Below are 25,544 nucleotides of genomic sequence, written 5' to 3'. Positions count from 1 at the left end.
AAGAAGGAGTAGAGTAAGGAGTTGTGGAGCTTTAAGGAGTCCTCCCTCCTTTTCAATCATTCGGTTCTAGTTAGTTTTTATATTTTTCTGTTTGAGTTTTAGTTTAATTATGTCTATGATTGGTTGATCTCTTAGCTGGAGCAAAGAAGTGAAGCTTGTAATTCTTCTTAATTTTATTTTATTTTGATTCAAATTATTTGGTTTTTATGTTGAACAATTTATAGATATTTAATTTGAATGAAGAAGTATTTATAGTTTATTTTGATCCATTATCGACTATAGGCACATTGGATGCTTATGAAGACTATGAATATTTTCTTACCTATGTTATAAGGGATTGATATGTAGATTTCATTGATTTATCATTGATTTTGGGCATGATAAATGCTTTGAATATACTATAATCAAATCATTGATGCTTTATGAGAGAACTAATTCAATGAAAGTTCAAATCTATTTTGAAGTATATGAATGATGATTTGACTACTCTATTATCCGGCTGGATAGGATGAGACTTTAATTCTAGTTATGTGATCTAATTAAATTAAGTAAATCAACATTAAAGAAGGTATAAGTGAATCCCTAGAACTCTAATATTCTATTCCTAGTAGTTTTTTCTACAATTACTTATTTAAAACACATTTTAGTAGTTAGTTTATATTCTAGTTTTAGTTCTAATGTATTTCAGAAATTGTACAATAACAAGTCTTTGTAGGTATGACCTCAGTCTTACTGAGTTATTACTACATCGTAGCCCTACACTTGGGGTTGTTATAACAACCACCCGCGTATAGGCTTACATCGAGCATTATGGGTCAATAAGTAATATTGTAAGCTAATTACAACGAAATTTTTAAGGTGTTTTTTTTTAAAAAAAAAATTATATAATAAATTTTTTTATTATGCATTTATAGACTACATGCAGAATAACAGGGCTTATAAATTTTTAGTTTTGAGGTTTTATAATCATACTGATACTGATTTTATTATTAAATTTTTAGATGTCGATTTCTTTGAAAATATATTCCTAATTAAATATAATATTCTTTTTTAAGTAGAAAAAACAAAGAAGAAAAAAACAGATTCAATTATAAGAATTAATGCAGAGAATGACAAAATATAAGAACTTTTAAAATTTAAAAGAAGTAAAAGACTTAGATTCGAGACTAATTTTGAATCCGACTTTTATACATTTATTGTAGAGAATAATCCACCTTTATATACCAAAGACCTGGTGTCTTCTAATTTATCATTTTATAAGGAAATCGTTAATAATGAAATGAACTTTATCAGACACAATAACACTCAGAAGTTTAGAGGTGTTACCCTAAATTACGAGCCACAGGAAAAGCTGGAGCCGCATGCTGGGTTCTGATAAAACCGCACGAGGAGATCAGTTCTCACGTGTGTGATGTGCGTGTTACCGGCACCGACTCGCTATCCATCATGAGCCCAAGATAAGACTGGTCAAATAATACTGACCACTAATCAACGCAAACCCGTTGAATAATCCAACCATCCATTAAAACGTCTACCAATCAAAGCCAGGGCCCACTATTTGGATGGACTGTTTTAATTTACTTCATGGCAAGTATACAAATTAGAAGTGTCCATGCATAAAGTCAAAGCACTTGAATTTTTTTTTCCAGGGACATCGGCAGCCGACAGTTCACCACCATTTTAGAAATAATTGCGACTCATCCTCTTTACAGCGAAAATTCAACCAAAGTCATCCACCGTCCAAATTGCGGTCCCAATGAACCAAGATGATCGAGCAATCTGAACCATACAGTTGATCGCTATTTAATGGATGATAAACAGGAATGCAAAGATGGTCCGTAAATGTCATTTTCTCAATTTAAAATTAGGGTACGGTCCATCCATAATTGGGTTAGAAATTCGGACGGTTTAGATTGTTCGTGCAAGAAAACGATATGGACGGTGGAAGGGTGATCACCACCATTTTCAAGATGGTAGTCGACTAATACAGGAGTGTGATTGCAGCGCATTTTGGTATGGGGTGTTTGGACGAGGAGGGAGATCCTGCACTGTGATGCTGAGTGGGGCACAACGTGATGTTTGGGATAAATCCACACCGTTCATCCGTTTTTAGATCTCATCTTAGGACATGAGGCGGAAAATTAGGCGGATCCAAAACTCAAGTGGGTGATACGAGAGAGAAAACTGGGAAAATAGTTTCCTACCGTTGAAACCTTCCTGGGCTCCATCTTGATGTTTATATGCCATCCAAACCGTTTATGAGGTCATTCCCACTGGGATGAGTTGAAAAAAAGAAAAACTTAGCAAACTTTTATAGCTAAAAATGTTTCAACGGTGGTCACTGATTCCCCACTGTTACCTCCTGTGCGGCCCACTTGAGTTTTGGATTCACCTAATTTTCCGTTGCTTGCCCTAAAAAGATCTCTAAAAACGGATGGACGGGGTGGATTTCTCACGAACATCTCGGTGGGCCCCACCTAGCGTCTCAGCGCAGGAACTTCCTGCGGAAGCAGGAAATCCGCGTCGGGGCAGTTGTGTCATTCATGTGAGGAAAAGGCACACGTACGGGAGAGGAGAGGAGAGAGGGAGAGAGAGAGAGAGAGAGGGAGAGAGGAGAGAGTTAATGAAACCTCCGTCGCTGCTTTCCCTAACCATTGACTCGGCTCTTCTCCACATTGCTTACATCTCCGATCTCTCTGCCATTCCCCAACCCATTCTCCTCCAGCTCTTTCAGGTCTCTCTCTCTCTCTCTCTCTCTCTCTCTCTCTCTCATTCTCATGCCTTGATTCATCCCAGTAGTAGGGTGGGTTTGTCGATTTCGCTCATTTTCATGCCTTTTGCATCTCTCTCTCTCTCTCTCTCTCTCTCTCTCTCTCTCTCTCTCTCTCTCTCCGTCTCTCTCTTCTCTACAACCTGTGCATTAAGTTAGCACCACCATGATGATGAGATGCCCCCAAAATTAGGTGGGCCGCACCGTAGAAAACCTCAAAATTCACGTGGTTGCTCACGTGATGGTTGGATCGGCCTGATCTTTTTTTGGGGTGCCAGACACGCAACCCTTGTAGGATAAGCTTATTCTACAATGATTTGTAGTATATAGGTATCTGAGTGACCTCAATCTCTCTGAATTATGTGGTGTGTGGCTCACATGTTTGCACAGTGCGTGCGGGTTTTTACTTCTGGCAAGTGGGGCCCGTGGCTTGGGAATCTTGGCCATTGTTCTGTTTTGTCCCATCATGGATGAACTATGCCCCAAAAATCTCGTCCATAGCGCTTTCTTGACATTTTGATTTGTGGACTGCAGATGGATGGTTAAGAAGAGAAATGCAACAATTGTCCAAATTTTAGCTGGAAAAAGTCCCAGATTGATCTCTGGGATCTTAAAATCTGGGAGATATCGTGGCATGATCTATCAGTGGTAGGAATCATCAGACCGACGGTTTGGATTACCTATCCATGGCCTCCACTTATAATAGCTGGAATGCCATCTATGCACTATTGAAAGACTTGGGTCGCATATCATGTAATTCATCAGAATGGGCAGCTGTTGGTTTTCTCAAAGGAAAATTATTTGCACATTGATGTAGATGAATCTCAAATTACTTGGTTTAGGTTGTGTTTTATTGCACCAAGTTTCATGAAATATAATTTAATTTTTAAACCAAATTAGTCTGATTAATAATGAAATTGGTGCAACCAAATGCAGCTTTTTGCGATGGGTTTTTTGTTTGATTATAGTCTCCCTCCTCTATAGATTTGATTATCTATTATTGTTGTTAGAGAAAGATAGAAATCTGAATTTGAGGTTGACCTTAGTCATAGAAATGTTTTAGGACCAAGGACATGGTAGCCTATCAAGATAGGAGAAACACTTGGGATAGTCTTGTAAAGAATCTGAAAAAACATGTAGATAATGTAGATTTTTTATTTTTTATTTTTTTCCAGGAAAATGATATCTAAGCCCACTCTAATTGATAGAGGCACCTTTTCTTACTACTCTGCTATGCTTGTACTAATGTAGTACTAGAGGATGCGTGTAAATAGTGGCTACCTTTTGTAATAATGATGATAATATTATTATCTAAAGTTTTGTAAGAAAGAATTTTATTGATTTCGAAAATGTACATTCATTTTATGGGTTTTGCTAATCCTACGTGCGTATAGTGCAGCTCCCAGACACACTTTCACAAGTGCCAATGTGGCGCATGCGTGGGACATCTGTATCATCCATTGTGGGGCCCACAATCTAGATTCCATGGCCCAAAATTCAAGGCCTGCCCACTCATCAGGTAGGTGATAGCGTACATAACAAGTGGACTGATACACTGTAGCATAGGCGTATTATGTATCGGTAACGGTGGCCGTAACGGTCACCACCATTAGGTCCATTACCGATACGGGTATCGGTTGTAATGGCCAATACAGGGGCGTAACAACTGTTATGACCATCGTAACAGTTGAAAATTTTCTTTTGCCCGTAAAATTCTGAAAAAATATTTAGAAAATCAATAATAATGTAAATATTCCAAATATGTATTCATTTTTTTATTTTTATTTTTAAATTTTGAACATGTTTATGGTAGTGTAATGGTCCACTTTTTGGTGAGAGTGTTGTATTGGGCTATCTAGTGAATCTGTGAACATGATTATATGTATCTAATGTTTACACATCACAATCAAGCATTAAAACTAGAAATAAGAAAAAAAAAGGCATAAATACTACTTTTTCAATTTTTTGAAAAAAAGAGGTCATCGGAGCTTCTATTCGCTCAAATTACTTATATCTACGATTTTAATATTAAAAACTATAATAAGAGTGGTTGAAATCTATTGTAAAATGATCCAATAGAGTTTTTGGAATTAAAAAAATAAAAAGGGGGGGTGGGTGGGTATGGATTTAAATGGCCATTTTTCGACCGTTGCGGGGGTGACAGTCGTTATGCCCGTAACGGTCGATACGGTCCCATAAAACCAACTACCCCGTTTAACGGTCATAGTCGTTGCCTATACGTATCGACCTTTACGGGCGTATTGTAACGGATACAGAACACCTAGCTGATGAGTCAACCAGCCTCCATCTTGCGTTTGTTAGATGGATGCTCGAATGTTCCACACGTGTGCCACGTTGGCACATTGGGATGTATTTATGGGCTCTGGGCTTACACACAGGTGAGATTACCAAACCTCTAATAGCACAAGCTTAATGTAGATAGAGTTAAATTGGTTGGACAGTTTTTAATCTTTTTCTTATATTTTGTGTATTTTATGAATTTGATGTTTCCTGAAATGTACACACCTTAGGTTGGGTTACAGTGCATTGTCGTGATTTATATGATTGATGTGGGGCCAACCCTTGAGTCATCCATGTACTAGATTTCTTCATTGCCATCGTTTTCATTGTCATCATTCTATGTTTTCCTTCCCCTTGTTGAACGGTGTCATTTTTCCATTTTATGTTTTTAATGTCCCGAGAAAGCAAGGAAATTGTAGATTGTAATTTTGTTAGATGTTCAAGGTGCAAATTTGTGACCTGTGAGCCTTTGCCATCGTCAGTTCCAATGGCTGAGTAAAAGAGGAAGGTTTATGTCCGGTGAGCCACCAATGTAAAACTTTTGCCAGCCAATGCCCCATTCAAAAGCCAACCCTGTATTGCTGGTAGAAGGCTAAGATGATGATGCTGATGATATGGTTGATGCAAGTCTACTTGAATTTGTTCAATAGTTTTCGGCATAATATAATTCATTTTTTACTCACCGTAACTGGAGTATATCATATTCTGCTCAAACTGATGGCCATGGAATGAAACAGTACTTTCACCCAATTTTTAGATATTTTCCAAAAAATTGTAGCTCTTCTTTTGAATCCAACATAGATGCAGAAGTTGAGACTGAATTATAGCCAAAATCAGGTGAAACCGTGAAACCAAGAATTGTTTATGGTCCACTCAACTTCTTTGAAGAAATTTAAATTTGGTTGTTGAATCAATGACAATTTGATGCTCAGATCACTACATTTGACGAAGCAAACGCACCTGCACAGATCAAAATAAAGGTTTCTGAATGCGACTTTTCCGGTCTGAAATTGCGGTTTGGAACTGGTATGTGCTAGTGAAACTAGCATGACTGTCCAAAGATGGACGAGACAAGTCACAAGACTGAAACCAAGGAGATAATTAAGAATTATAAATCATAAAATCTGTAAAAAGTAGAAAATATATCACACAAATTTAAGCTCATATTGCCACAATTTTAAACACATTCCCACGAATTTAACCTCATTTGGACTTGAATTCTCACAACTTTATAAGTATTAAACACATGGAACCCCCCAACATTTAGGCAACTCGGGTTAACACAAGTCCATATTAGCATTCTAAATGGAAAATAGTTCTGGGTAGGCCTTATCGTGGGGCTCTTCTGTGGGGTTTTTTGTTTCTGTTTTCTTTCTTTTGTTAATATATTTTCACCTTTCAAAAAAAAAAAAAGGCAAATAGCGTGTAGTGTACCATCCAGCCCTCAGAAGCATGAAGTGTAAGTTATGTAGTATGTAGCATAAGCTACATGATGCTTCTAGATTTTTAATTAAGGTTGTGCTTGGTTGCACTAAATATCATGAAATTTCATTATTAGTGAGTGTGATTTGGTGCAAAATATCATGATGTTTCAAGATATTTGGTGCATTATTTTTTATTTTTGAAAGGTAACAAAAACTTTATAGAAGCTCACAAAAGCGAGAAATAAATACAGCCCAAGCAAGCTATCCTGAGCGTGAATAGAAGCTGTTGGGATAACTTTGGTGCAATCAGACGCATCCTAAAATAATAGGACATATAGCCAATGATTAAATATAAAGATAAAGAAATAGCCTTGGAACTAATTTTATGCCGTTACTTATATTATTTTACTGAAATCATTCAAACTATTAACTTTTTTAAAAAAAGAAAAAAGAAAAATTTAAGAAATCATTGAAAACATTAATTATTTTTAATGTTTAATAAAAATAACTTATAGTGTAAGCTACATAGTCTATAGCGTATGCTAATTAGTGTGCAACGTAGGCTGCACACAACTTGGGCTAATTAACCAACTCGACTTGATATTTTAATAATTAAATTTCCATTATTTAATGCATTTAAAATCGTTGGACAAGATAAAGTAATCAGAATGCCCAAAACCAAGCACAAGTGCGCATTGCAATGTGGTGTTAAACATCTTTGTTTGAAGATGAGGTCACCTCCTCGATCTGCACATCAAGCATTTTATTGAATTTTAAGACAAAGCGCTAGTGACTGGGCCAATGAATCAGTCGAGTCATGCTGTGTTGTTGAGCTGACTTGACGACTCTTGTCAAAACCCGACCAGGTCATGCCAAGCAACGAGTTTCCATGAGACTGGCTCAAAATCTCACTAAGTTGACTCGGCCAAGTTTCAAGTCGACCCATCGAGTTTTAGAACTATGTTTTGTACTTGGTAAGTGAATGCTTTCAATAAGGGTTTAATTGTATTAACACTTGTTGTGCATTGAGTTGTATTTTATTCCACACTTTTATATTTCCAGACTTATTGGTGACTGGTAGGGTCCCCTGTCCAGACAAAGGAGATTGATTGGCGTTAGGTAGGCAGCCAGTCATTGAAATTTTGACAAGCACATTAGAATTCCTAATGATTTTGTATTCATTAATTATAGTATAACTAGCATTCTAGTTTTTTCCTACAGAACAATGAGTTTAGCAAGGCCTAACATGGATTCCCTATGGCTTTGAAATTACTTAGATTAAAGGATCCTAAGCAATTGATGGGTACGTAAAAGAAGTAAAGTCTTCCAAACAATTTGGTGGCCATGTTTATCTAATCAGCGGCATCTTGAGACATGGTCAATCCATGACAACGAATGGAAAAATGCAATATGTATCCCACTTAATATTACACCAAATGGTGGAAATGAGTTACTGCTTCTTCTTTTTTAATGTTTCCATTTATTTGCATAATTTACAGTACTACTAAAATAAAAGAAGAACACATTTTTTTCCTTCTCCTGTTTGACAAGTAGGAAAGGAAAGGAAAAGAAACTACTTTCCTTTCTCATGTTTGATTGCAAAGAAAACTGTGGAATTTTTGAAGTAATCATTAGTTTTTCCACAATTGCAATTCTCTAGCACAAGTTTCAAGGTGATTGTTGTCTAACAAATCAGAGGTTTCTTCTTGGAAAACAAACATACCCCTAAAAACAGAATATGTTCTCAATGGTATCGATGGAAATAATCATTAAATAAATTTTGGCTTTTTGTGTTCCATTCTTTTCCCACTTATCAAATAGGCCTTAGGGTAGTAGGACACGTGCTTCATGCTTCTGACTAATGGATCTTGATATGTATGCATGTTTGATGTTTTTGATGGGCTTAGACAAGGTCCATCTAGGTAAGATTTTTAGCTCTTTTGATGCAGGACAATTAACCACTTGCTCTAAAAGCTCGAACTGTTAGAGTATGACGAATTAATCCCTTTATCCCATAGCCCAGGCCCCATATCTCATGGGTTAGGACCTCAGCCAAACCCCCTTCGTGAGCCCCAAATCACATGAGCCGCCCACCCGGAGTATGTCCCCGCATCCCACGGGCTACTCCACTCGAGCCCGGTGTGAAATGCACATTACTCACCCCTGGTAAGGAGTCTCGAACACGAGACCTCCCCCGTGGACCCCAAATCGCATGGGTCACCCACCCCGAGTGTGCCCCTGCATCCAACAGGCGACCCCACTCGAGCCCAGTGTGAAAATGCCCCTGCATTAATCACCCCCGGTGAGGAGTCTCGAACATGAGACCTCCCGCTCTGATACCAATTTGATGCAGGACAATTAACCACTTGCTCTAAAAGCTCGAACTGTTAGAGTATGGCGAATTAATCCCTTTATCCCATAGCCCAGGCCCCATATCTCATGGGTTAGGACCTCGGCCAAACCCCCTTCGTGAGCCCCAAATCATATGGGCCATCCACCCCAAGTATGTCCCCGCATCCCACGGGCTACTCCACTCGAGCTTGGTGTGAAATGTGCATTACTCACCCCTGGTAAGGAGTCTCGAACACGAGACCTCCCCCGTGGACCCCAAATCGCATGGGTCACCCACCCCGAGTGTGCCCCTGCATCCAACAGGCGACCCCACTCGAGCCCAGTGTGAAAATGCCCCTGCATTATCTTTTTAGTTCCTTTTGGGATTTCTAGAGCTATACATGATGTTGTTTATATTGATTTTCTACAACTGCATTAGATTTTTCTACAGTGTCGGCCTTTCTTAATTCTATGCAAGATGTTTTATTCTCTTTGTAATTTAAATCAGGTAGATAGCAGCATTCGACCAATTTTGTTAAGGGGCATTTTGTTTCACTTGTATGTGTGCTTAATGATGCCTTCTTGAATTCGTGTTAGGCAACATTCCATTATTACAGTGGTTGTGGTGAGATCAAACCATGACATATCATAGCCAGATCTTGTTGGATTTTTTTTATTTTTTTTATTTTTTTGGAAGAAATTTTAGAACTATGTACAGTTTTTGGTGATTTAAGAGAGATATCAACACTCTTGGTTCTTGCCAACACCCTTGGATAATGCAAAATGGTTGTTGATGAGTTGTTTCCTGTCATAAAGGATATTGCACCCCTAGACTGAATCCAATGAATCCATGTGAATGTGTTTAGCTGCCTGCATTTGGAATGCATTCGTGGAGAGTAGAGGTGTACAAGAACCGAGCTAGCTCGATTAGCTCACTCAACTCGACTCGAAAAAGCTCGATTCGACTTGGTTCAAAGCTGAGTTAGAGCTGATTTTTTGAGCTCGAAAATGAGTTTGAGCTGGCCCCAGCTTGACTCAATTCGGGTTGAACCCAGCTCGAATCGAACTCAGATCGAACCAGTTCGGTGACTTGGTTACTTTGATATTAATGTTGCTCACCAAGTGTTTGATGAAATGCCTCAAAGAAGTGTAGTTGGTGGCAAGGAAGGTATGTATATGAAACAAACACCCTTTTTTCCTTGATTTTTATGTTGCTTAGAAGGTGTTTGATAAAATACCTGTAAAACCATTGTTGTTGTCTCAAATACAGTGAGATTTTAAAGGTACAGTTAAGGTGTTTGTGAAAATGCTGCAATGGCGAACTCGGCTTGAACCGGCCCGAGCTGTTGACCGAACCGAGCCGAGCTATCTAGTCAGGCTCGAGGACCGAGCCGAGCCAAGTTCGAGCTGAGGTCAGGTAGTGGTTGAGCCGAGTTGAGCTGAGGCTGGCTTGACTCGGTTTGACTCGATGTACACCCCTAGTGGAGAGAGAGTGAGAGAGAACTCTTGACTTGCGAGTCGGTGGTAATCAAAATTTATGTGAAATGGAATCACATGGTTTTGCTGTGATTTCTTTTGGTATATTTGATCTGAATGTGAATTGGATTCCAATTCACATCAAATACTCTACCAAATGCACCAATTACCAATTTACCGCCGATTCACACCAATTACCACAAAGTACACACTCTTAAATGACCCCTAATGAGATTAAGAAGATGAGGAAAGGTTGCACCTTTGAGGATGTTGAATTTAGAGTTAGATATATACTTAGGGGGATTGTGAGACGCCAAGTCTCAATTGCCTTGATTTCATTTCCATAAGTTTGTTATATGCTTAGTGACGTACATGGGGTGAGATTTTGGGAGGATGTATAGTGTAGTGATTCTATGTCCGAATTTTTGTTTCTAAGGCTTTATAAAGCATCCTCTACTAGAATACTGAGGGTTATAGATTGCTATGAAATGAATTCTTACGAGGGATTGTATGGAGTGTCAATTTTAGGTGAAATTTGAAAGATGAGGAAATCGAGGAATTCAATATCTCTAGAGAGGCTTTTGAAGGTCCAAATCATTATAGATGGGAAGGAAGAAGATTATGTGATGCAGTCGCCCCACATCCCACATGTGGATGCTCCGCACATGGGCACAAGAAAATGCCCACTTTCCCTTTTTAGCACATCTCTACTTTTCTTTTCTTTCAAATCTCTACATTAGGAGATATCTCTACTTTTCTTTTCTTTCAAATCTTTGCATTAGAAAATATCTTTACTTTTCTTTTCTTTCAAATATCTACATTAAGAATTTCTTTTTCTTTCATATCTAGAGGACCATTGAGCTTGGTCACAGTCTTACATTCTTTTCTCTTTCAGGATTTTTTTTGCGGTCTCCAGCATTTGGTTAGAGGATCGTTGGGTTCTTTCCCACAATCTCCTTCTTCTTTTCATTGATCTGTTTGCTTCCCCTTTCATGGTTTGCATTAATTAGTATCAGAGCAAGTTCTGCTCTTTGGAAATTAAAAGAAGGTAATTTCCTCATCTCAATCCTACCTATCATCTTTCCCCTTAACCTTTCATCTTCCATTTCTTTCCTTTTTCTTTTCCTTTTCTTCCCAAATCACCAAACACTAAACCATATATTTCCTTCTTCTTTTTTTCAAAACCCTTCGAACCCTAATCATACGAAGTAAAAAAAGAAAAAAGAAAAGAAAAGAAAAGAAAAGAAAAGCCTTTCATATTCTTTCCCAACCCTACCAAATTCTAATCCTGTTCCAACTCTATCACTTCCCTTGCCCTTTCTCTTTTGCTTACCAAAAACCCAATAACCCTCATAACCTTAGATCTAGAATCCAAGCCTATATTTCAGCCCATGTTCTTGTTTAGAGATGTGGATAAAAAGATGTTCATACGCCTCATATAATTATCCCAATCCAAACTCTCCCATTCGTCCATATTTATTGCTTTATTCTTATCCAGTTCATTTTGACTGCCATGATCATCACCCCTATCACCCTGAGTCTCATCCATCCTTCGTATGGGTCTTCTAAAGATTCCTTTTAATGGCCCTCTAGATGTAAAGAACAACGATAACCACATGTCAGCTACTCAAAAGCATCCCATTGCACGGAAATATAAATGATGGCCAAGAACGTTCAAGAGACATGTGAAGAGAACTTGCAAGAAGTTAAGGAAGAGATTGGAGCATTCAAGGAAGATATTACAAAAGAATTCAAGGTACTCAAAGAGGTGGTGAGAACTTGCTTTGAGCCCTTGATTGAATAAGAAAAGCATTATGGGTTTCAATCTATTTTATCTGAACTTCATAGGAATGACATGGTTGTAGATAGTGTGACAACCCAAGAGGAATCCCCCTTTAGATTGCTCGATGGATACATGGATGAGGATGGATCAATGGCTAGATTGGAGGAAGTTCAAGTTAGACCAAAAGATCAGCCGATGGATGACCCAATTGAAGAGACTGAAGGTTTAACAATTATGGATGATCCAATGGTCAAAGAGATGGACAATGCCACAATTATAATAGCAAACACTATAGAGTTCAACACAATAATACCATCTCAATGTCATTCAGGGTACGCAGATCGGAAGTCGACTGTGATGAAGGGGGCCACAATCAACATTTAGAACATGGAGGACAAAACTAAAAAAGAAGAAAGAAAGAAAGAAAGAAAGAAAAGATGGTGCATGTTTCAACATTGTAGTATGCACAAGTTACCTGTTAGGTTTGTAGGTCTCCATCGTTAACTGTGAATGAAGCCGAAGAAGACGTGCTACAAACGATGATCTTCAAAAGAAAACAAGACCACCGATTTAAACTCGAGTATGAGTTCTTTTCGAAGGAGGTTGGAATTAATGTAACCAGATGGCCACACAAGTCAATTGATCAAGAAGTTGAGCGCAAGGCATGCTAAGTGGAGTGCTTATATTCAAGAGTTCACATTCAACCTAAATCATTGCACCGACATCGAAAATAAGGTAGCAGACGACCTCAGCTGAAAAGCACATATATTGTCTCTACCTTATTAATTTTCGTCTTTGGGTTTGAAGAACTTAAAAGAGATTATGCCGTAGATGATAATTTTGGGAAGGTATTTTCAACACTCATGGCCTGCTCAGGCACCGAATACCCACAATTTAGCTTGCACAATGGGTACTTATTCTATGATATGAGGTTGTCTTTCTAAAAGTTCCTTGTGAGAGCTTGTTATACGAGAGCTTCATTGGGTGGGCCTCAATGGTCACTTTGGTATCGACAAAACGACAACCCTGATTGAGGTTTGTTTCTATTGGCTGAATATGAAGAAAGATGTCGGAATCATTGTTCGTCGATGTCGAGTGTGCTAATTGGGTGAAGGTAGCCAGCAAAATATTAGTCTTTATACCCCACTGCCTATGCCAAATGCTCTATGGGAAGACATCAGTATGGATTTAGTCTTGAGATTGTCTAAAACTCAAATGTGTCTATGACCCTATTTATGTTGTGGTTGACATGTTCTTGAAGATGGCTCATTTCATTCCTTAGAAGAAGACATCAGACGCCATATACACATTGCCAATGTTTTCTTCAAAGAGGTGATTTGTCTACATGGTGTTCCCAAAATGATTGTATTTGTAAGTGAAGAGGAAGAGACGCAAGATCTCGGAATTCGGAATCAAACAGATTCCTCCTAAAAGGAGGAATCCAAACACCCTACTCTTCTTCCCCAGAAAAGCATTCAACCATTATGTATGGCAAAAGACAGAATCACTCAATGGAGGAGTGAATGGAAGGTGAACGCGGAAGCTGAATGTCAGATTTTGATCGCCCCCAGTGGTGGGGCGATTCCTCCGAAGATGGTGCTAAGATCACGGGCGTGGAAGAATCGGGGCCATTTAATAGAGACGAAGGTTCTAAGAGTGGTGCCTCCTATCCAGCGTTTGAAGAGGAGAAGGCAACAGGGGAGTATCTAGATAACCAGGAATGGAAGTAGGTTTCTCGACGACGTCCACCTCTTGCATCAACGACTAGGAGGGAAGCATACCCCACCCTCTTTGTTTGTGGGTACCCGGAGTGATGGTTTCCTATAAACATATCTAGGGTGTTCGGGTGTGCAGAAGCAATCATGGACATCGTGATGCCAACAGACCATTCCAGCGGCGCATACAGAGGATTTGCTCTTGTAAGAATGTCTTCCGAGTGAGAACTAGCCAGGGCGGTGGAAATGCTACATGGGGTGAAGTTCGGAGGGCGTCCATTGCTAGTACAACGAGCGAGGTTTGGCCCAGTCGTCTGGACCAGCAGAGGAAAGTTTCAAACCCTGCACCTACCAAAGTATATCGCCCTAATCCTATCCCACCCCTACCTGAGAGATCAAAAGGCATCTCCTTTAGAGACGCCCTTCTTAACTAGAAACTAGCCCAACCCAGCCACCCTACCGTGAATATGCTACCATCCACTCCTACACATTACAATAGACCCCCCTAGCTTCGAAAGTGGAGGGGATTATTCATGTCAGCCAAACCTCGTTCATCAGGGCTAGAGAAGAACTTAACAACTCTATAGTTATTATCAGTAAATGCGGGGCCTCCATCTCTCAGGTGAAAAACTGGATAGCTGAAACCACTGGATTTCACCCAGGGAATTACAACATCAAGCCGGTGGGCTATAATGAACTGTGGGTGAAGGTCTGCCCTGGTCTTAATCCGGAGATGTTGATAATAGCAAGTTACCTTCATTCGGGGGGCCTGTAGCTAGAGTCATGACATGGGAGGATTTCTCCATTTTTGGCAACGAAAATATTTGGATTCAGGTCTGGGGCGTCCCCATGGAACTCTGGTTGGAGGAATTCTTCCTTTCAGTTACGGCATGCTTTGGATCTTTCCTGGAGTTGGATAATAAGACGAAGTTGGGGGAAGAATTGACGGTTATCAGGCTAAGGGTTAAAAGGAAGAAGGGATCCCAACTTTTCCCCCCATGTCCGGGTGATTGTCGATGACCGGACACTCGATTTACCATTGGTCAGAGAAGCCCCCGACGAAGCTTATCCGCGGTGGGGGGATCTCTGGCGCGTAAGGGATGGTCCTTCCCTAGCTCCGGTGGACGAACCAACGACTAAGGCGCATACTGTTCCTCCATACTCCAGCGGACCACCTTCTCTGGCTCCTGTCTCAGCGCCTGCTCCCATCGGGGACGGTGATCGTATCCCAGCCATCTGTACGACACGTGGCAGCTCCATCCGATCCCGATCCTCGCCTCCTACTAATGGAGATCTTTGAGAATTGTCCTCTCGCTCATGGGAGAAGGAGATAACGACACGTGGCTCCCTTGCACTAGCTCCTGTCTCAGCACCTGCTCCCATCGGGGACGGTGATCGTATTCCAGCCATCCGTAGGGCACATGGCAGCTCCATCCAATCCCGATCCTCGCCTCCTGCTGACGGAGATCTTTGAGAATCGCCCTCTCGCTTGCGGGTGAAGGAGATAGTGACACGTGGCTCCCTTGCGGCGGCTGTATTTTTGACGTATGTTCATCCGTCAGACTTCTCCTCAGAGATTGATACGTGCTGCTCCCCGGACCAGGCACGTCATCAACTGGTGTCAGGTGATTTAAGTCGCTCGTCTCTCGATTGCTCTCCCTCCATCCCCATCGACATGTGCCCCTTGCTGTCAACCCACCTCAGCAGCACGTGTCTCGCTCTTATCTCGATCTGTCTCAATCCTTTTCACACGTACACCATCAATCGATAGCTTGCGGGCCTCCTTTATCGGATTCGGGTCTGAACCCAGATCGTCTTCATCTGTTAGAACCCAATGCCCCAATCTATCATAATCAGTCTCTCTTTGGTCATCACGCCGCCTATCCCCCCTTCCCCCTCTCAACGTCATGAGTCCTATACGTCTTTCAATACTTCACCGATCCTCCCCCTCCAGATCGGGAACAAGAGTTTGCATTCTGATTCTGAAGCAGAGTTCTCAGGCAGTGAACTGTCGCACTCCCGCTGCTATGATTATCAGTCCCACCCGTCTTTGCCTTCCTCTCATCACAACCCTTCTTCAGACTTTTTCGACATGGGCCCTATTACCCTCTTCCAAGATTCCCCAGGCGAAGTGATTGTCACAAAGCCCCTCCAGATACGTGCAGATCTTCATAACCACCTTCATCAGCCTGTTGGTGCCGTGTCCCAGGGTGGAGACAAAGATGATCTTTTAGGCAAGATCCACAACAAGCGGTGGATCGGAGAAGCTATGGGGCATGTGGGAAGGAAGCTCGGGTTGTCCTTTAGGGACAAGATGGAAGATTATATTGCCCTTTTTCAGTGTATCGAATCTAGAGAAGACCCCTCTCAGAGCCCCGCTCCCATGCGAAACACAATCCCAAATTGTGTAGTAGTCGCAAGCTCCAGCAGTTAGATCCTAGTCTAGGCCTCAAATCAGCCTCTAAAGCCAAGCAGAGGAGGCAGGGTAATCGAGGAAGTTCGGTTGCCCAATGAAGATTATATCTTGGAACGTCAGGGGGGTGGGCTCAAAGCAGAAAAGAAGCCTTATCAAAGCCTCCATTAGTAGAAAGAATCCTGATATTTTATGTCTCCAGGAGACCAAGGTGCCGGTGTTCAAAGACAGCCTTCTCGCCACTCTGTGGAGGGTAGCGGATGCGAAGTGGGTTGCACTCGATGCCTCTGGGTCCTCGGGGGGTATTTTGGTTGCTTGGAAATCTTCCTAATGGGGTCTCCAATCTTATTCGATTGGATCCTTCTCAGTGTCAGTTATTCTTAAAGATACGTCTTCTAACTTTCAATGCCTCTTAACCGCTATTTATGGCCCTTCTACTGATTCTGGCAGATCTGAAGTTTGGGAGGAGCTAAACCGTGCTACTCTCCTTTGCAGGACCCTACTGTGTGGTGGGGGATTTCAACGTCATTCGTTTTGCTGAAGAACACTCCCGTATAAGAAGGGTTTCTCTAGCAATGAATCAATTTTCGGACTGGATCCAAGCCCAAGAGCTCATTGAGCTTTCGCTTTTAGGGGCTAAATTCACCTGGACAGACGGTCAAAGATCCCCTATTCAATCTAGATTGGATAGGTTCCTCGTTTCTCTGGAGTGGATCGAGGCCTTTCCTACCATTCTTCAGATAGCGCTCCCCAGAACGACTTCAGACCATTGTCCTTTGCTGCTGATGATGGAAGAAGACAACTGGGGTTCGAAACCTTTTAGATTCAGCTCCTCCTGGCTTAGAGTTGAAGGCTTCAGGGAGAAAATTTCAGAATGGTGGGTGTGCTTCCAGGTGGATGGTTTCGCAGGCCATAGGCTCTTATGCAAACTAAAACTTCTTAAGATGAAGATTAAGGAGTGGATCCAAGAGGAGATTAGTAAGAAAGAAGCATATTCGGATGCGCTCCTTTCAGAACTCCAACGCATTGACGATGATCAGGGAGACGTTGGCCTCTCGAATGAAGAATTGGCTAGGCATATTCAAAGTATTCAGACCCTTTCTGCTAGAGCTCTTCAAGTCAAGGCTTCATGGAAAATCAAATCTAGAGCTAGGTGGATTGCCGAGGGCGACAAAAATATGAAAAACTTTCACAGCATAGCCAATATGCATGCCCAATCCAAGGCCATTGTTAGTATCAAGGACAGAGATGTGTGGATCGAAGATAAAGAGAGAATAGCTGACATCGCCATCAACCATTTTAAAGCCCTCTTCTCTGCGGATGATCGGATCAGACCGCGCCTCGATAATATTTCTTTTAACAGTCAAGTGGCAGCTGAAGCGGACCTCCTTGAAGCTGAATTATCAGTCGAGGAGATCAAGAAGGCGGTTGACTCCCTGGGAGGTGACAAATCCTCAGGTCCAGACAGCTTTCCCATCCTCTTCTTCCAATCACGTTGGGAAGTGGTTGGCCAGGACGTGGTTCTATTTATTCAGGAATTCCATAAAAGAGGTAGGCTGTCGAAAGGTTAGGTGCCTCCTTCATTTCCCTTATTCCTAAGGTGGCGGGAGCTAGTACCTTTTCTGACTTCAGACCTATCAGTTTGATCGGAAGCCTGTATAAGATCCTCGCTAAAGTGCTATCCTCTCGCCTGGCGAATGTTATGGGGAAGTTGATCTCGCCTCATCAAAATGCTTTCATTAAAGGAAGACAGATCATGGACTGCGCCCTAATTGCCAACGAGGTTCTCCACTCTTGTCAAAAGTCAGGCCGGAATGGGATCTTCTGCAAACTAGACATTGCTAAGGTGTATGATCTTGTTGATTGGGGCTTCCTCCAATACATGTTATTTCGAATGGGCTTCGGGACGAAGTGGAGATCGTGGATTGCTGCCTGTGTTGGCTCAGCTTACTTTTCAGTCCTTCTGAATGGGTCTTCGAAGGGCTTCTTCAAGAGCACGAGAGGGCTGCGGCAGGGTGATCCTCTCTCTCCGTTGCTTTTCCTCGTTATTGGTGAAGCTCTTTCCAAAATGATGCAAAAAGGTCGGGATGAAGGAATTTTGAGAGGCTTAGTCATGCCAGGGTTCTCCCAGCCCGTCACTCATATCCAATTTGCCGATGACACACTCATATTCTCTGAAGCCTCCACGACCTACATATCTAATCTTAAAATGGCTCTGTATTGTTTCGAGGCGGTTTCTGGCCTTCACATTAACATGGTGAAATCAAAGCTATTTGGGATAAATGTGTAATCAGAAGAGATTAAGTGCCTGGCTACCTCTCTTGGATGCACTGCTGATTCATCACCCACATCTTTTGTGGGCATTCCCCTTTCTATGAGTCCTCCTAAAATGCTATGGGATAAAATTATGTGCAAATTCCAGAAATATTTGGCAAGATGGAAATGCCGTTATTTGTCTATAGGAGGTCGCCTAACCCTCATCAAAGTTGCTCTATCCAACCTTCCTCTGTACTTCATGTCTGTTTTTAGATGTCCTTCCTCCGTGCCGAAAGCCATTGACGCCATTAGGAGAGATCTCTTATGGTTCGATAAGGAAAATCAGAGTAATATTCACCTCCTTGAATGGAAGGAAGTCTGCAAGGTGTTCCATGAAGGAGGGGCCAATGTAAAAAATCTGAGAATTATGAACCTTGCGCTACTCGGCAAATGGACATGGAGGCTAGGTGCAGAACCAGAGGCTCTTTGGGCACGGATTGTCAAAGGAAAGTACGGCTCATCTCCGAGTAGGTGGTGGACCAAGGATTCTTCATCTTACAGGGCCTCTTATCTGTGGAAAGGAATTCTCAAATCCAAACAGGCGGTCATCCTCAATGTTAGTTTTGATCTAGGGCGTGGATCCGCCATCCGCTTTTGGGAAGATCTATGGGTAGGAGATGAAATCCTTAAGACCCGCTTCCCTAACATCTACCGACTGGTCCCTGTGAAGAATATATTCATCTCAGATTGCTATTCCATCTCGGCTTCTCATATAGTTTGGGATATCACATGTTCTAGAAATCTCAGAGATAGCGAGATTTCTGAGCTTTCGGACCTGCTACACTGCATTTCCAGAACACTGCCGCAGTTATCCAATCCTGATAAGCTGATCTGGAGGATAGATAAGTCCAGCTCTTTTACAGTCAAATCTTTGTACTCTTTTCTTTCCCCTAGTTCGATCTCCTGTGTCCCAACTTCTCCTTTCATTTGGAAATATCCGGTGCCTCCCAAGTTCATCTGCTTTGGGTGGTTAGTGGACCACCACAGAATCTTAACTATTGACAATCTCAGAAAGAGAGATATGTAGCTAGTCAACATTTGCCTGTGTTGTATGCAAGATGCGGAGTCGGTGGACCATCTTCTGGTGCATTGTCCATTTATTTCCCAAATCTGGATCGAATTTTGTCAGAAGTTCAGCATTTCTTGGTGTATTCCTAATACGGCCCACAACCTTCTTGTGTCCTGGCAAGGTTTCAAACATGGAAGATAAATTGAAGTTCTCAAGTGCTTATCATCCGCAAACAGATGAGTAGATTGAAGTCATCAACTGCAGTGTTGAGAATCTACTTTGATGTCTAGTTGGCGATCATATCAACTTATGGGACATCGTGTTACCACAAGCTGAGTTTGCTTATAATAGTTTTGTGAACTGCATTAAGGGACTCCTTTTGAAATTGTGACGGGTATGCGACCTCAACAACGTATTGATTTAGTCCCACTTCTTATTGCAACTCAATCGGGCTAGGACGCCAAAGCTTTTGCACAACATGTTAAGGATATACAAAAGGAAGTTAGGTGTAAGATCACCCCTAGGGATGAAAATTACAGGCAATGTTGCCAAAGTCGTTATTGTATCGTAAATCGTAATAGGGGTTAAAACATATTGAATTGCAAATCATATCGTAAATTGTAAGATTTTTTTAATGATTTTCTTTAAAATATGAAAAATATTAATAAATTAGAAAAAAATTAAAAGCTTAACAATTATCCTTTTGCCATCAATATGCACCAAGTAATACCACGTCATGATAGTGTTAAAGGATTCTGCTTCTTCTGCTTCTGCTTCTTCTTCTTCTTCTTCTTCTTCTTCTTCTTCTTCTTCTGCTTCTGCTTCTGCTTCTTCTTCTTCTTCTCCTCCTCCTCCTCCTCCTCCTCCTCTCTCTCTCTCTCTCTCTCTCTCTCTCTCTCTCTCTCTCTCTCTCTCTCTCTCTCTCTCTCTCTGTTTTAAAAATTAAAAATAAAAAAATAAAAAAAATTTACCTTTCAAGATTTTTTTTCTTAAAAAACATACAAGGATCCTTTAATAATTTATGTTCTTGTTACCTTTCTTAAATGTAGAATCACATTGGAAAGCGGCATTTGATTATGTAGACCGATGGAAAAAAGATTTTTTGATTTCTGACCATCATTTCATAATAATAATACATATAAGTTAACATAATTGTAACCATCCATAAAAACATTCGAGATAAGGCATACATAAATTTGGTGTTTCGACTAGTTGAAGTAAGAAACCAGTAGAAAAAAAAAAAACACCCTCTGATTTAATGTTGAAGAAAATATATCATTTAATCTCTTATAAAGAACAAAATAAAATAATTTACCTTTTCTAAATGATTATTTTTTTTTAAAGGTTTTCTCTAAATGATTCTTAAACCCCCATCAATTTAAAAACATAAAATGAAAGCCAAGTAAAGCTTAAAATAGAAGAAAACAAGTATAATTTAAATTGTAAATCGTAGGATTCAAATCGTTTTGCTTAAGATTTGACTCAAATCGTATGTCGTAAATCATAGGATTTTGGCAATACTGATTACAAGGGACATGTAGATGTCCGACGACGTTTTGCACAATTTCAAGAAGGAGAGAGTCATGGTGCGGCTCAAGCTTGAGAGGTTTCCAGCAGGCTCTTATGCAAAGCTCCTCTCTAAAAAGGCAGGTCCTTACTGTATTTTGAAGAAGCTAGGTGATAATGCATACCTAATCAAGCTTCCACCCAAAATGAAGATTAGCCCCATTTTTAATGTGGAAGACCTTATAGTTTATCTTGGGCATCATGCAAATGAGACCATGAAATAATTGGCTATCCAAATACATGAAGTACCACACTAGCTCAAAGAAATTATTGAAGATGTGTTGGATCGGATGATTAGATAGTTTTCATAGGCCAAGGGGGGTATTGTAAGTTTCTTATCAAATGGAAGGGCCAAACGGGATCCGATTGCCCGTGGGTTTCAGCTGATGATTTCAAGCGTTTCAACCTAGAGCTCTATGAGTACATTGCCATTAACTCAACGGAGCCGAGTTTTTCCAAGCTAGGAGGAATTGATGCGATAGCCCCACATCCCACGCGTGCACACTCCGCACGTGGGCACAATAAGAGGCCCTCTTATCCCTTTTTAGCCCATCCCTACTTTCATTTTCTTTCAAATCTCTACATTAGGAAATATCTTTACTTGCATTTTCTTTCAAATCTCTATATTGGGAATTTCCATTTCTTTCATATCTTTATATTAGGCAAGAAGTAATCTTAGATTTTTTTATTGAAATATTTTGTTATTTAAGTGCTTTTTTATTTAGGTAGTTTCCTATTTTTAAAAGGCTAGCCACGAATTCTATTTTTAGATTCCATAAATTTTATTGTGGATTGCAAGGAATAAATAAGGCTTAGGCCTATGGAATAAAGACAGTTCAATGATATTCGAGGGGAGGATTCATGAGCTTTCTCACAGTCTTACGTGTTTTTTTTTTTTTTTTTCTCTCTCTCTTTTGGGGTTTTTTTCGCGGCGTCTAGCATTCAGCTATAGGATACTTGGGTTCTTTCCTACAATCTATTTATTCTTTTATCTAGGGAAACCTGCTCCTCCTAAGGGTGGTTGCTTTCTGTTAGACTGTAGTAGTGCTAAGCATTTTTAACTTTGACCTATTCAAGCTTGCACTGCCCAATATATGCTTCATTTGCAAGTCCAAGGAACCATCAGCTAATCATTGTAGCATGAAAAGATGTGTGTTGGTAGTTCTTCGAGATGCGTCAAGGTGTGGTGGGCCGGTGGTTGTTATCTTCCAAGAATGGAGCAGTAGGCCATTTGGAGCTAAAAAGAAGGTTCTATCAATGCTCTTTCCGTATGCCCTTTCTAGGGCCTTTGGAATGGGAGAAAGGGGCGAATTTTGGGAGTACGGGGTCAAGATGTTGTATCCATGATAAAAAGGAACCTTATTGCTTGGGTTCTATTGTGTGAAGAGTCTGCAGATGTGACTGGTGACAACATGCTTTTCAACTGGCATTTGCTTTGATGGCTTTTCCTGTTCTTGGCTCCTTGAGTTGAGGTTAAACATTTTGTTTGCTTTTTTCCTTGAGGTTTTGTTCAGCACTGGCCCTTGCCCTCATTGTGTTGGCTTTGGTTGCTTCCTCTGTTGTGTTGTTGTCAAAAAAAGAAAAAAGGAAGAAAAAGAAGAAGAAGAAGAAAAACACAGAGGGTTCTTTCGTGTTCCTGTAATGTGTGACCACATTTCAGTTTTTTCTTCACTCATTACACAAGTTTCTCGCAAGGTCGTTTGAAGATTATTTTGAGCACAAGAGGATTTAGAATGTACCAACAACAGTCTTACCAATACACCAATGAGCAAGTGTCCTCATTGTTTTTTTTTTTTCTTTTCCTTTCTTGATTTATCCTGTTTCTATGATGAATTTCTTTTGACCCGGTTAGATGATTGTCTATTTTGGAAGTGCTGTCCATGTGCAATAAACGTTAGTGGTATATTTTAACGAGGAATGATCCGCTACATCTTGTTGCATCACCATCCTATCAGATTGCTGGGCCCACCTTGATCAATTCAGGCTCTTCACCTAGCAGTGTGGACCTAGAATTGCTCATGACTAATAAATTACTCTACCGGGCTACCTCAAGTTGTAACTATCTGAGTGGGCAATAAAAAGTGCAAAGCTCCACAGTCAACAGCCCAAAAACTGTCTGATCAGATTAGAGGATATTTTGAGCAATGGAAAGTGCAAGGTGGGGTCAAACAAGCAGACGATTAAGATCGAGAAAGAAATCTTCACGATTGTGGTAGGATCCCCTGCCTCTTGTAGGGAGAAATTTGTTACATGGGGGGGAGCTGAAACTGTCAGTGGCTCAACTTCAGCCCAGATCTTCCTCTAGGTGGGGCATGCGCTAACCAGCTCAACTATCGAGCTGGAGGCAATGTGTTAGGCTATTTCTGTTTCAAAAATTTTATTAGAAGGATATGTTGCTTTGCCTCTTTTGAAAATTTCAACACAACTCTTGACTGTGCTCTTTCCTGTTGGTGGGCAGAGAACGTTGAGTGCAGGAAAGCTTACGGAAAAGATTCTGAAGCTGTTCATGGCTACTGGTGACGACAAAATCCTCTCCCTCATTGATTCCCTTAATATCAAACTCATCATCTCTCCTGTCCTCCCTACAAGTAAGTGCTCATTGAAACATTCATCTCAGAGAACCGGTGTTTAAGCAGCTGCACTGCATTCTTACCTACAAAACTGCTGTTTACAGGGTGCTCTGAGAAGCTTTAGAACGGTCATTGGCGCTGGACGTTTGTTTGTGTTTTCTGACGATCCCAAAAAAGCCTTTTAAAAAAATAAAAATTAGGTCTTTCCTTTCAGATAGATTTTCCTCTTCAAACGATAAAATGGCTCCAACGGTAAAGGACGACGAGGTAGATATTGTGATTGCAGCACTTAGACCTGACCTCACCACCTTTATGGAGGAGTGGCGAGCAGTTTTTTCGCGATTCCACCTAATAATCGTCAAAGATCCTGACCTCCAAGATGACCTTCAAATCCCCCAAGGGTTCGACCATCATGTATACACCAAGTCTGACATGGACCGAGTCACAGGCTCTGGTGCAGCTTCCCTCTGCTTCTCTGGTTACTCGTGCCGATACTTCGGCTATCTCGTCTCCCGCAAGAAGTATGTTGTCTCGGTCGACGATGACTGTACCCCAGCGAGGGATGACAAGGGTCAGTTGGTAGATGCTGTGGCCCAGCACATCGTGAACCTCGGGACTCCTGCAACACCATTCTTCTTCAACACACTCTATGACCCGTACCGTGCAGGCACAGATTTTGTTCGTGGGTATCCATTCAGCCTGCGTAATGGAGTTGAATGCGTCCTGTCGTGTGGGCTCTGGCTCAACTTGGCAGACTTCGATGCGCCAACCCAGATTGTGAAGCCCAGGGAGCGGAACCACAGGTATGTGGATGCCGTCCTGACTGTGCCAGTTGGGGCAATGATGCCCATGAGCGGGATAAATATCGGATTCAATAGGGACGTGATGGGGCCTGCGATGTTCCCAGGGTTGCGGCTGTCGGGGGAGGGGAAGCGGAGGTGGGAAACATTGGAAGACATATGGTGCGGTTTGTGTGCAAAGGTAGTGTGTGATCACTTGGGGCTGGGCGTGAAGAGCGGGCTGCCGTACGTGTGGAGGGAGAAAGGGCAGGGAGACGAGGCCTTGAAGAGCTTGAAGAGGGAGTGGATGGGGGTGAAGCTGATGGAGGATGTGGTGCCGTTCTTCCAGTCGGCAAGGTTGCCACGAACAGCAGTCACGCCTGAGCAGTGTGTGCTTGAGATGGCAGGGATGGTGAAGGAGCAACTGGGGCAGTTAGATCCCATATTTGAGCGGGCTGCCAATGCCATGATGGAGTGGGTTCAGCTCTGGAAGGCTGCTGGGTCTGGATCTTCTTAGGTATGATTGGGTTCTAGTTTTCTTACTGGCATGACGTTTTATTTCTTTCAAATCCTCTGTGTTTGGTTTTTTTGTTACTGTTATTTTGGATCAAAGTAACTGCAAGAGGATGGACTGGATTTTTGTCTGGGAAGCGAATAATAAAACAGTTTTTAGTATTCGGTTTAAATGGATAAGAAGGTTCAGGATCCAATTTCCGTCCAGTAAAATTGGTATCAGATTACTCCAAATCTCTCGATTGAAGCACTTTGGCAAGTGATCTGAACTTTTCAATCGGAGGTGGGTCCCACCTCATAGTCCAAAAATGCACCGGTTGGAACTTGATGGCTATTGAATCCATCATCCCCATTTTTTTTCTTCTTTTTTTTTTTCTGGATTGTTGGTGAATGGTTTATACTAATGGTCCATAAAAAGTCGATACTTTGAATGATTAAGGAGATGGTTTACACTAATGGTCCACAAATGTCAGTGGTTTGAATGGTTAGGAAGACTGTCAATGGCTGCTGCTGCTGCAGTTTTTATCACGAGCCCATTGATGATGAGGCAGCCTATCAGTAGGTCAGTTCTGATTTAA

At 41.2% G+C, this 25,544-nt stretch overlaps 1 protein-coding gene across 1 annotated transcript; it reads left to right on the top strand.

Annotated features, from left to right (window-relative positions):
* The first annotated feature begins 2,507 nt into the window (after positions 1-2,507).
* Positions 2,508-25,139, top strand: LOC131239745 (probable inactive UDP-arabinopyranose mutase 2). The gene is made up of 3 exons (XM_058237595.1): positions 2,508-2,734; positions 23,563-23,692; positions 23,922-25,139. Exons 1-3 carry the CDS (start codon positions 2,624-2,626, stop codon positions 24,968-24,970), a joined length of 1,290 nt encoding a protein of 429 aa, XP_058093578.1. The 5' UTR covers positions 2,508-2,623; the 3' UTR covers positions 24,971-25,139.
* The last annotated feature ends 405 nt before the right edge of the window (positions 25,140-25,544 follow it).

Source organism: Magnolia sinica, chromosome 3 (assembly GCF_029962835.1).
Source record: "Magnolia sinica isolate HGM2019 chromosome 3, MsV1, whole genome shotgun sequence".
Classification (NCBI taxonomy): Eukaryota; Viridiplantae; Streptophyta; class Magnoliopsida; order Magnoliales; family Magnoliaceae; genus Magnolia; species Magnolia sinica.
This window is presented reverse-complemented; position numbering and strand designations above follow the sequence as displayed.

What these genes read in the sequence shown, in the direction of transcription:
- LOC131239745 (XM_058237595.1), top strand. Translation starts at nt 2,624, where the DNA reads ATGAAACCTCCGTCGCTGCTTTCCCTAACCATTGACTCGGCTCTTCTC. An exon ending in TTCTCCTCCAGCTCTTTCAG is followed by an intron (nt 2,735 to 23,562) that starts GTCTCTCTCTCT and finishes GTTGGTGGGCAG; the next exon opens with AGAACGTTGAGTGCAGGAAA. An exon ending in CTCTCCTGTCCTCCCTACAA is followed by an intron (nt 23,693 to 23,921) that starts GTAAGTGCTCAT and finishes ATAAAATGGCTC; the next exon opens with CAACGGTAAAGGACGACGAG.